This window comes from Terrapene carolina, unplaced genomic scaffold (genome assembly GCF_002925995.2).
Source record: "Terrapene carolina triunguis isolate 2854851 unplaced genomic scaffold, T_m_triunguis-2.0 Scaffold93, whole genome shotgun sequence".
Taxonomy (NCBI): Eukaryota; Metazoa; Chordata; order Testudines; family Emydidae; genus Terrapene; species Terrapene triunguis.
Genome location: NW_020664444.1, coordinates 12,786,870 through 12,799,737, shown reverse-complemented (window position 1 = coordinate 12,799,737; position 12,868 = coordinate 12,786,870). Strand labels below are relative to the sequence as shown.

The following is a 12,868-nucleotide window of genomic DNA, read 5'->3' as shown; positions in this document are numbered from 1 at the left end:
TCTGTTGCATGCAAGCAAAGCATTAAGGCCAGGCAGAGGCAGGAACAGATCCTGGCAGGTTCTGAGTGCCCAGCCCTGTAATCAAGGCTCTGGGCCATGCTCCCTCTAGGGAGCGGCAGAAAATTTGGGCAAAAAAGTAGCAAATTGTAGAAAGATCTTGAATTTGTAAAGAAGCACTTTTTTCCCCATTGAAATGGGGACAACCTTTTTGAGATGACTGAGCTGCAGTGTTCCAGCCTGAATTCTGTTATTTTTCCTATGAATACAATGGCTACAAGTCTAGGTTCTTGGGAGATGTTTTCTTAATCAGTCCTTAGAAACGTTACCCTTCGGGATGAATGGGACTCCAATTGTGCCCCGGGGGCAGGCTGTTTGTTTTATGGTTTGGTGTCACACCAGACTCTTCTGAGAAGGAGCAGACTTTTTTGAGGAATAGGAACAGTAACAAGATGAGGTTGTTTTCCATTTTACAGCATTATTGTTCTAAAGGAGTCATTTCTCTAACTGTCAGTACCGGGATCTGATACCAAAAATCATTTCAGACCAAAATCAAGATCTGCTAACACTTTGCAAATGAACAATTCTCTAGTGCTAGGCCAAGACAGACTCAAGCTGGTGCTTCCAAAATCCTACACCTGGGATTGGGTATTTTAGAACAGGGGGTGGGGAGAAAAAGACACACAGATTCTAGTACACCACAAGAGCAATCAGTTAGGGATCCCATATACTCTCTTCCTCTCCATGGAAGATTTATTTGAAAAGAAAATTAAGAGAACTTTTCTTAACAGCTATAGCAACAGGATTAAGAATCCAGTAAAAGTAGTATCACGCACATGGGTTCGATCGCGGAGTTACTGGGAGGTATTTTCTGGTCTGCTTTAGGCAGGAAGTCAGATTCTATATTCAATATGGGTCCTTCCGTGAATCCTTCAATCATTTCCCCCACTCTCAGCAGGGAAGCAGAGCCAAGACCCCGGCTTGAGAACAAAGGGAAAGATGACAGGTGGCAGGGTTCAGAGTTGCCCTCTGCAGACAGGCAGAGCCCTCACCTTGGACTGACAAAGGGACAGAGAGACAGAGCCTAGAATAGAATCTATAGCAGCTTGGCTGGCTGACTGCACTGGCGTGGCCAGATGGACTACATCTTAACCTTTCTCTGTGCTAACCCAAGGACTTCCGATGCTGTGTTCCAGTTGACTAATAACCCCTACTCTGTTTTTTAAAGGCTGCCAGGTGTCACTGCATATACTTGCTGAGGTGCATGGGTCCCTGAAGGATGCACAAGTCCCTGACCAGGAGTCTCTCTCAGTTGGACTCACTGGGCAGAGCTCCCGGCATGAAACAAGAGTGCTGGAGCCTAGAGGCTCAGTCTCGGAGGCATTGAGACCATGTAGCCCAACCTTAAGTACAGGTATGACCCCTTGGGGGGAGGGGAAGGTCTGCCACTCAGAAGGGGTTCCTCCAAGGGACCGTTTAAAAGCTGGGGCAGAGCACACATCTTGTCGATCCATGACAGAGTGACAAAGTGGTGCTGTCATTTGCCGATTGGCCAACACTATGACCTCGTTCCTGGAAGTACTGCCTTCCAGGGGCCCAATCCTGCAAAGTGCTGGCTTCAATTGGTGTCAAGGGCACACTGGATTTTGCAGGATCAGGCCCTAGAGATGGGTCTAATCAGACAAGCAACATAAACCGATTTTCTCCCCTCCCTCCAAATGCTGGAGCAGGGTAATTCTGGACATACTATGGCACCTTTGTCATGTTGGATTCCACCACCCTAAGCATTTACCCACATAGTACTGTGTAGAATCTCTCTTTTATTGTCCTATCCTGGAAGATTATGTCTTGGGGATATGATGCTAGCTTTGGCACTACGGAAAAGAGCATCTTAGTATTACAAATAACAACATAGCATCTAGTATATCAGATGGTAGGGCCACGTTTTCATGCAGAAGGGTTATTTAAAAAGGTGGGGGAGAGTCTAAAAACCATAATTAAAAATTGACATTTTTATAGCCTTAGAAAGTTGGAAGGGTCTAGGGAATGAGCAATCTATTGACTCTTCCCTGTCCCATCCAACTGTAGTTATTAAATAAAATCTCATGCGTAGTACTAGCCTACCATATAAATCCAGAGGACTGGAACTTCTCAAGGCCCTTTATAACTGAAACCAAAACCAAACCAAACCCTGAAAACTAAAATATTACAGAGGCTGCAGTTGCACAAACAAATAAATGCTGTTTACCAGTGAAAATATGTAGTTACTTACTGACAGTCAGGAAATGTTGGCTTGTAATAAAATGGTGGTATTTTAGCTTCATATCTTGCTTTTGCTACGTTGTTTCCATTTGCGGCCATAAACTGTAAGGGGGGGGTGTGGAAAAAAAAAGAGAAAAAAATTAAGCAATTTTAGCTCTGGTTCCTTCACCCGTCTCTGGTTCTACAGAGTAGTAACAGTACCCAGTTCTGCACACACATATGACAACACTCCATTGGGGCTTCTTATGGAAGATCTTGTAGTAGTGTGTCTGCAGGATAGCACCCATAGATTGCACTTCTATAGCATTTTACATCAGAGGATTGAAAAGCAACTTGTAGATGTTCCATTCGTTTCACTCTCTGTTGTCAGGTTGTATCATTATGTCCATTTTACTGATAGGGAAAGAGAGGCACAGAAGATAAAGAGCTACTTTCTCGACACCAACGGACGTACATCTGGTATGGAATGGCCCAGAGCAGTCTGTTTCTCATATACAGCAGAAGCGCCCTCAAGTCACCCAAGTACAGCTGCTATTTAAGTGGGTTTCCATCTCTCTTAGCAGCTGTTGTCAACATGATGCATCATTCATCAGACAGGTGACTACATAGGCTGCTACAAACTTGGGAACAACCTCTTCCATCAAGATTGGACATTTCATCCCCTTAACGTCCCTGGGGCCAAATTCTGCCCTTGGTCACCTGTGTGATCCCCACTGGTTTCAATGGTAGGTCAATGCATGTAACTAAGGGCAGGTCTCTCCCATTTCACATTGGCGGATTCTCCAAGCCAAATTCTGCCTTCATTTGGGCATGTTCAAGGGCAGAATCCGGCACTGAATCTGCTCCCTAACGTTTCTACCCTAGCCAGATGACACAGTCAGAAAAAGATCCTCTGATTTTATTATTTTTTTAAAGAACTCTGTGCCTACTTTTGCTCCTTGGGAAAGATTAAGTGATCAGCATAAAAATGAAGGGTGACGCTTCTGTGCAAAGCCACTCCAGTCACCTAAGCCCCCTGTGGCTGATGGTGCATGAGGATGTGCTGGACTCAGCAATTAGTTTGTGTCTTAATCCAATTCCGGCCCCATTGTTATACAAGGAAGCAGAATTTAAGAGCTATATTGACAAGAGCCCTTGCAATTCTCACCAGCGAATGATTACCCTGACCAGCCTCTAGGTCTCACTATGCTCACTCCCCATAGGTACATGCCTTTGCGGAGTGCGATTCCTGGTGCTATACAGCAGAGAGAAGGAGAAGCAGCTGTTCCCCTGCCTCTGACACTCAGTGGCATAAATGTAATTTGCACTCATAGCAGTTTGCAGGCAAAATGTAGTTGATCAACACATCACCCTTATTTCACATTCAGGGAAAATGAGGATCAGAGAGGTTATGGCCCCATTGACCCAAGTCAATGAGAATTTTTCCATTGACTTCAAAGAGCCAGGATTTCATGCAATATTTTCATAAGTGGCCTCCAAGTTTGGGTGACCAGCTCAAGACGCCTTGTGCGTGATATTCAGTGGTACTGAGCACCCACAACTCATATTGAAGTCAACGGAGGTATGGATGCTCATCACCCCTGAAAAAAATCACACCCAACATGCCTCAAACTGGTCCCTGGAATGGAAGAATCAAAGAGTCAGTGCCCACTTTTGAAACCCTAGGCTTACATGACTTGTCCAAAGTTTTACCCGAAATCAGCATCACAAGGAAGGCTAGAACCTTGGTCTCCTGGAGAAGAAACTACAGGAAGTAGGTTGACAGTTTAGTTTCAAAGTGCCTTTAAACCTTCATCCTACAACTACCTCAGAAACGACAACATTGGAACATGGACTTGTTAATTAGTCTGTCATGGCAGCATCTGTCCTCATTCCCTTCTGATCTAGGATTGAAATTGCTAAGCTGAAAACTCTGCAGTGATAGGCACGTACCTGCTCACAAAATTCAGTACAAATTCAATGATAAACATAAACATAGAGAGGTTTCAGAGTAGCAGCCGTGTTAGTCTGTATCCGCAAAAAGAACAGGAGTACTTGTGGCACCTTAGAGACTAACAAATTTAGTCCGAAGAAGTGGGCTGTAGCCCATGAAAGCTTATGCTCAAATAAATGTGTTAGTCTCTAAGGTGCCACAAGTACTCCTGTTCTTTTTATAAACATAGAGAAAGACTCTGCTCTCTATGAAGCTGTATTTCCTCCCAGAGAGTCTTATGCATTCAAAAAACATGAGTAAAACCCCCAAAATCATGACATTTGCATAAAAATCACAAGTCTCTAAAAATAATAAGGTTAGGGTTCTTTTATATGGTTTGAAGCTTTGGGGTTCCTGTTGTGACGTTGTGCAGTCTATATGGTTTTATAAAAACATGATAATAAGTGAATATAATGTAACTGGGATAGTTTTATAAAGATTTAATAATAAGTGAATATAATGCAACTGGGATATGCTTCGTGCAAAAGGTCTCTTGTAAGGTATCATTACAAAGCTCATAATCTACTGAGTGTGATCATCCTATTTGTAGAAATGTACCACTCCTGTGTCTAAAACTAGAAATATAAAACATAACTCTGAGGGCCTATTGTAATTATGTAAACTGTGGGCCATTAATGATGGTTTGGAATCTTGATGACTCCCATTAACCAGGACCATTGTCTGCAGATGGCTGTGTTTACCTGTTAGTCTTCCTGTATATGTGTGTGCTGGCAAGTGGGCAATGAAGACTTGCAGTGACATGTGATCATGTCACCTGAACTGGAATCCATCTTTAACCTGGTGCTTTTCCCCGTGAGGGGGGTGGAAACCCAGAGGGACAAAGGGTTCCCGCCTTATGCAAAAGATATATAAAGGGGTGAAAGAGAACAAAGGGAGAAGGGAGCCATCATAAAGAATCCCCTAGCTATCACCTGAGCTGGAACAAGAGCTGTACCAGGGAAAAGAATTGTGCCCAGGCCTGAAAGGTGTCCAGTCTGAGAAAAACTTACTGAAGCATCTCTGAGGGTGAGATTATCTGTATTTAGCTTGATTAGACATAGATTTGCGCATTTTATTTTATTTTGCTTGGTGACTTACTTTGTTCTGTCTGTTACTACTTGGAACCACTTAAATCCTATTTTCTGTATTTAATAAAATCACTTTTTATTTAGTAATTTACTCAGAGTATGTATTAATACCTGGGGGAGCAAACAACTGTGCATATCTCTCTATCAGAGTTATAGAGGGCGAACAATTTATGAGTTTGCCCTGCATAAGCTTTATGCAGGGTAAAACGAATTTATTTGGGTTTAGACCCCATTGGGAGTTGGGCATCTGAGTGCTAAAGACAAGAACACTTCTGTGAGCTGTTTTCAGGTAAACTTGCAGCTTTGGGACAAGTGATTCAGACCCTGGGTCTGTGTTGGAGCAGACGGGAGTGTCTGGCTCAGCAAGACAGGGTGCTGAAGTCCTGAGCTGGCAGGGAAAACAGGAGCAGAGGTAGTCTTTGCACATCAGGTGGCAGCTCCCAAGGGGGTTTCTGTGATCCAACCCATCACACCTGTATTCTAACTTTTCTCTATAGCCATGAAGGCTGGAAACTTTTTTTAAATGAAAGCTCATTTTCTCATGTATATCACATGACTCCAGAAGCTGGGGCTTTAAAAAAAACACCAATCATAGGACTCATGATGAAATTGAGAGTTAGTAGCACTGCTCATGCCTTGGAGTACAATATATGTGAGAGCCTACAGGTTTTCTAGTTAGATTTATTAATTATTATTATAACACCACAGCCAGCTAGCGAGGTGTTTTTCATACAAAGAAGAGTTAAGGTCTCTGTTACAGAGAGCGCAACGTAAGAGCCCAATTCTGCATGATGGGATTCGAGGGCTTTCAGGCCCAAATAGCCAACATACTGGAGGTGACAGAATGCAACTAAAATTACATGAGTTAGCATCAGGACTGGTTAAAAGTTTTTGAAATTTGCAATTCTCTCACACACACAAAAAAGTCAAGATTTCTATGGGAGAAAATAAAATGTGCCCAACGTCGCTGCTTATTTGAGGTTGTCAAAAATGGGATCACATTTTTTGTGACTTGTTAAAAAATAATGTATACCTCAACTTGAACATCATCCCACGAATCTAAACGGACTGATTTCACTTTGCTGACTTGTGGGATATTGCGATGGATTCCTGAACAATTTAAACAGATAAACACTCCTAGGGTATGTGATGCCCAGTCTGGATCTGAAAGACAAAAGAAAATAGTATTGCTTTAGTACAGCTTATTGGAGTACAGAATTTAGTGAGGAGAAGAGTGGACTAAAAGACAGTGGAATTTGGAGATCCCCCAGAGCCCAGAAGGGCTTTATGAGAGACAGAGCCTGATTTTGAAGGCATTTGATGTGCAAATGTACATGCAAAAGGCAGACAAGTTTGTGTGTCTAATTTACATTCAAAATGACCATGCAAAGGGCTCATTTATGCACACAGTTACTGGATTTGCATGCACAGTCATAGTGAACCCAACCGCTGTAAAGTTCATCTCTCTTCATTGTCAGCATTTGTTCATGAAACGAAGAGAAGAAATTCTAACTTTTATGATAAAACCTATGTCTCACTAAGGTGCTCAGGCACTGCAGAAAACAATTATAATTATAGTAGACACATCACAATAATAATAATAAAAAAATCCCCACACTATTGTGCCAAGAAAAAGCCAGACAAAGAGACATCATCAAGGGGCTGGGTTAGATGCAGGGCCGGCTCCAGGCACCAGCTTGGCAAGCTGGTGCATGGGGCGGCCACTCCGGAGAGGGGCGGCAGGTCCAGCTATTCGGCGGCAATTCGGCGGATGGTCCCTCACTCCCGCTCGGAGCGAAGGACCTTACACCGAATTGCCGCTGCAGATTGCGATCGCGGCTTTTTTTTTTTTTTTGACAGCTCGTGGCGGCCCTTACCCTGGAGGCGGCCCGGGTTAGATGACCTCTTGAGGTCTCTTCCAGCCCTACATTTCTGTGATTAGAATAAAGGAATTCTACACAGGGCCCCAAAGTAACCAAGGTAGAAAAGTTTCAGAGTAGCAGCCGTGTTAGTCTGTATCCGCAAAAAGAACAGGAGTACTTGTGGCACCTTAGAGACTAACAAATTTATTTGAGCATAAGCTTTCGTGGACTACAGCCCACTTCTTCGGATGCATAGAATGGAACATATATTGAGGAGATATATATACACATACAGAGAGCATGAACAGGTGGGAGTTGTCTTACCAACTCTGAGAGGCCAATTAAGTAAGAGAAAAAAAAAACTTTTGAAGTGATAATCAAGATAGCCCAGTACAGACAGTTTGATAAGAAGAGTGAGAATACTTACATGGGGAGATAGATTCAATATGGCTCAGCCATTACAAACATTGAATCTATCTCCCCATGTAAGTATTCTCACTCTTCTTATCAAACTGTCTGTACTGGGCTATCTTGATTATCACTTCAAAAGTTTTTTTTTCCTCTTACTTAATTGGCCTCTCAGAGTTGGTAAGACAACTGCCACCTGTTCATGCTCTCTGTATGTGTATATATATCTCCTCAATATATGTTCCATTCTATGCATCCGAAGAAGTGGGCTGTAGCCCACGAAAGCTTATGCTCAAATAAATGTGTTAGTCTCTAAGGTGCCACAAGTACTCCTGTTCTTTTTTCAAGATAGAAAAGGCATCTGAACCAGAAGGGTTTTCAGGCTTTGCTTGAGCAGAAGATGAATGCTTGAGCTACAGCTCTGAATTTCTGCTGAGCCAAGCCCCACTGTTTACAGTGCTGGCCTCTGAGCTGACCAATAGCAAGGGCACTTTAAATTTGATTCCACTCTCACTGAATCCCTGTTTTGTTCCTTAGCACCACAAATGAGAGACGTCACAGTCTACTGATAAACGCAGGGTTAAAGTAATTGAAGGAGATTAACAGAGAAAAATAGCAGGCGTTACAGCAGGACACACACGCCAATGTCTCTTGCACTGCGTCACTGCTAATGCCAATGCAATGATCTCTGTTTGAACGCCCAGTAATAAATGTCAGCACTTGCTATTCCAACTCAAATGCAAATTGCCTCCTTGAAGCAGCTGAGCTTCCTTCTCAACCGTCCCCCGGCCCTAGTCAGCAGGAGCAGTGAGGCACTCTGCACCTCACAGGATCAGGCTGTTAATGAATATGGGGAACTAGCATTTTCTTGAAAACTGTCATAACTTGTTTATTCTCTTGCAGTAATTATGCTAAACATTACTCTATACAGAGCAGTAATTATTTATAAAAGGCAAGGGAATGTGCTTTTTCTCCGTATGCATATTTAATGGCCCCCTTGTATTGCAATTAGTGCAACTGAACAACAGGAATTGGGTTAGGAGGGGTTGGTCAAAGAAACTCAACTGTAGGTAGTCTCTGTGGTTCTCCCATGTTAGCTTGGAGCTGCTCCTTGGGATCCACTGTTAGAGTCTGTCTTAAGGAGAGGACCATGAGCTGCTTCCCCGGGCACACCCCAAAAGAGGAATATGGGTTATCCACATCAACCTGCAGTTTTGTTGTTCTGATTTAAAACCAATTAAGCAAAATGAATTGCCTGGTCAAACTCATTTTATGACCACTATACCCCATTTTATTCTACAAGTTCTGTCACATCTGCACAGGAGGAGAAATCCTATTCCCAGGGAGAAATCCTATTCCCGAGAACCAGCGACAATTCTACTGTCACAGGGTTGGAATCCAGCTTCCAGACCCTATGGGCTCCTTTCATTCTGTGGAGTCTACCATCCTACGGGACACAACCAAGGCTCAAGCCTGGAATATATCCATGATCCTGTGAAATGCTGAGCACATCTTGTCCGTTACCAAGCACCCTCCAGCCCTATCAAGATCCGTGGCAGTTGCGAGTGTTCAGCACTTTGCAGCATCAGGCCCTAAGAGAGGAACACAATTTTCATAAGCCAGCACCACCAGCCTGGTTCTCCTCCCACTTACATCTGTGTTACTCTATTGAGTTAGGTGGAGTGACTCAGATTGACACCAATGAAATTCAGAGGACATGCAGGTCCCATATATTTCCACCACAAAGGTACCGAAGATCGCTATCAGGGGCTAGATCAGTGGTTTTCAATCTGTGCTCTGCAGACCCTTGCGGTCCACAGACTATGACTAAATTTCAAAGGGATCCACACCTCCATTCAAAATTTTATAGGGGTCTGCAAATGAAAAAAGGTTGAAAACCACTGGGCTAGATTATAGGCGTACCCGGATGGTGATTAAAATATTTGACAGGCCTGTACACAAACACACACTTTAATTTTTTGCATCGGGTGATCTCAGAACATACCAGTAGAATCAAATCCTGTTCTAAGGTACCTCCTAGAATCTGTGTGCTTCAAAGAGTGAGTGAGTCCAAAGTGCAACAATAGCTCACATGCAGCCTTGGCCTTCAGAACCTGCTGAGGAATGCTGGGCAAGGTCAAAGCATCAAGGACTCAAAAAGTAGCAGGTCTTTCACTTCTACCTGCACAGCTTGAAGGAAGGACGGACATCAGCTTAATATCACAACAGAAGGGTGGCATCTCTAACCTGTCCCTCTAATACAGCAGCCAGCGTATTAGCCCTAGTCAGATCCATAACCTTATGGTGAGTGGTGCTTACTACTCCCATCTCAAACAGCAGAGAGAATCTTACTGTGTGCGTCTCTTTAAAATTACCTCCTGCATTGGGCGTGGATATGATCATGATGAAACCTTATTCTCACTCCAGCCCCACACAGGTAGGGTCTATATTTCTTGTTGACTTTGGTTTGGGGAGGAATTAACAAGTTGTATAGAGACGCTGACCACTTTTGTAACCACAGACAGCCATCACCAATCACACCCGGGAGTCATGGCGCATAAAAATTAAGTGTGGCACGTCCGACAGGCATAGCTACAAAGGTGCAAGTGGTGCAGTCGCACCAGTGCCCATGAGGTTTGTGGGGCCCACTCAACCTTCGGCCCCGTTGTAGTAAGGCCACAGTCTACCTATGGGCAGACGAGGCTCCAAGGACAGAGCAGGACGTGGCGTCCTGCCAGGGAAACGCTTCCGCGCCCACCCCAGGTACTCCTCATCCCCAGCATGAGTAAGATCAAGGTCACAGCTCCTCAGACATCGAGTGGCTTGGAGCTGCTCCTGGCAGCACCACCAGTGTGCTGCTACCTGGGGCTTCAGCCACAATTATAGCAACCCACCCGACTCCAAGTCAGCGCCCTGCCCACCTGCTGGTCCGTGTCCAATCCCCACACAGGTCTGCTGCCCAGGAAGACCCTAGCCCCTGCCCCGGCCGCTGCTGCCTGGACTCACACATTGAGGCAGTGAGGAGCTCATCTGGAAAAGTGCAGCAGGTGGACCGGGCGGTGTGGGTGTTGCTGGGGGCTGACCAGCGGGTGCAGGCTGAGCTGGGCTGGGGGTGCAGGGTAGGGATGTGGAGAGCAGGGGACCAAAGAGGGATCCCCAGGTCCAACTGTGGTTGAGCTGAATGGCTCCAGGGAAAAGGTTGTCGGGGGCGGGGCCATCTTCCAGGGCAGCCCGTGTCTGGGGCGACAATCAATTTCTCTGATATCTCCTACTGGGATGTGCTGTGACACATATCAGTATCGGTGTCTCTTGTTCTGATGGCAGTGTGTGTGTGTTAGAAATCAGCCCCTGCCCATCCCCCACCATTGTCTCTGTCTTGAGGCTGCAACCCTCTCGCCCACAAACCACTGCCCCACGGCTGCTGCCTTGCTGCAGCCCAGGTGCTTGAGAGGGAACTAGCCCTACCCAGGATGTGCAAGGCACTTACACCCCGCATGTGAGCAGTCTGCAGAACAACCTGCCACAGGACATTGCCTGGCAACAAGGACACCAGCTTGTGACACAAGAACTGCCCTGCCCAGCAACCAGGCCAATATCCTGCCTCCAGCTGGGGTTGATGCTTCAAGAAACCCGAGCAAATGGGAACCCATCCATTGGGAAAGGTGCTTCCAGCCCCCGCCCCACTTATTGCTTTGTTTGTGCCCAGAAGCATGAGGGTTGATAGACAAACTCTTGGAAGACTACAAGGAGAAACTGACTGGGATGGCTCTTCCAGCTATTTTGAAATAAAAATCACTTTATTCCAGAACAGGTATTCCAGTCAATTTCCTCAGGTAGACAAATTCTTCATTTTTTAAATCCTACTGACAATAGCTGTGAATCTTCTAGTTATCCATGTAAATGGATCATTCTTGTTTGTCGCCTACCAAACTGTGAAACTTTAATATGTTGTGTAAAGCAAAATATCTGTAGCCTTTTTAAATTTGCTGCCGCTCCACTGCCATGAGCATCCCACTTGAATGGGTGGCAGTAAAGAGCAGCCCCCAATTTCCCATTAATAATTGTGTGCGCCTTTCTTAAGTCCCTTCTGATTCATTTCCTGTCAACTACAGTTTAATTCTCTCTTCATGCAACAGCCTCTGCCTGCCTCAATCATTTTCATTATCACTCAGAACCCCTTCTGGTTTTGCTATTTCTATTCCGGAGGCAGGGGGGGAGGATTACCTGAGCTGCACACACTATTTGAGTTGAGGACACAGGGAACACATCTATGTGTGTTATGCCAACATTAGTATTTTGTGGGATGTCCCTATATATCCTACCTCTTTGTTTTGTTGATTGCCCCAGCATACTGAGCAAAGATTTCCAATTTCCATTGTACTTGTCACAGGGATGCCTAGTTTTCTGTCCTGTTAATTTAGTAGTCAGCAATGTAAAACTCAGCAATGTGTATGAGTAGTTCCGATTTATTCCTTCCAACGTGCCTTAACTTGCATTTGTCAGCACTGAACTTCATCTGTCTGTTATCATGTTGCCCAGTCACCTAGCTTTGTTAGATCTCCCTGAAATTTCTCACGTAGGATTTTTTAAACATGAATATTTATATCCCTTATGCTTCAGTGTTTAAACCAGCCACTAACTGCTGGGATTTGGAACACACTTCCCTATGGAGAGGTTATTCTGTGGTTGTCCGCTGTGGTATTGCACCTTCCGGTGAAGCATCTCGTACTTGCAGTCTCAGACAGTGGCATGAATCATTGGTCTAATCTGGTGTAAACAAACCTTAATTAGTGCTAAATTAATTCATGAGTTATCAAAACAAAATAAAGTATATGTAGCAAAGTATGTTGCAAGTTTGCTGGTGCACTTACGATACCGCTCTGTCAGCGCACCACTTAGCATACATGTGTAAGGGCACTGTTGCCCCCTTACTAACATTCAGTGGGGGTGTTTTGGTTGGCTAGCTATCAGCACTAAAAGGGGAAGGGTCGATGGGAAATCAGGACCCCGAGACTGACAGTCCCCAGGAACAATGGGGAGAGGCCAATGCTCCAGGTCAGCCTGATTGACAGGGTGGGCAGGCTAATTAGGGAGTCAGGGGGCCAGGGGGATCCCATCCTCCGTGTGAGCTGGAATTAGGGTGACCAGATGTCCCGATTTTATAGGGACAGTCCCGATTTTATAGGGACAGTCCCGATTTTATAGGGACAGTCCCGATTTTGGAGTCTTTTTCTTATATAAGCTCCTATTACCCCCCTCCCCACTCCCGTCCCGATTTT

The 12,868-nt window shown here is 44.8% G+C and overlaps 1 protein-coding gene across 1 annotated transcript in view; it reads right to left on the bottom strand.

Annotated features, from left to right (window-relative positions):
• The window catches only part of ADAP1 (ArfGAP with dual PH domains 1), a 110,046-nt gene that overhangs the window by 84,382 nt on the left and 12,796 nt on the right, over positions 1–12,868 (bottom strand). Inside the window, exons 2-3 of the mRNA XM_026650727.1 lie at positions 6,353–6,483; positions 2,270–2,361 (exon numbers count right to left, since the gene is read on the bottom strand). Coding sequence (XP_026506512.1) covers positions 2,270–2,361; positions 6,353–6,483 — 223 coding nt within the window. The remainder of the gene's footprint in view (positions 1–2,269; positions 2,362–6,352; positions 6,484–12,868) is intronic.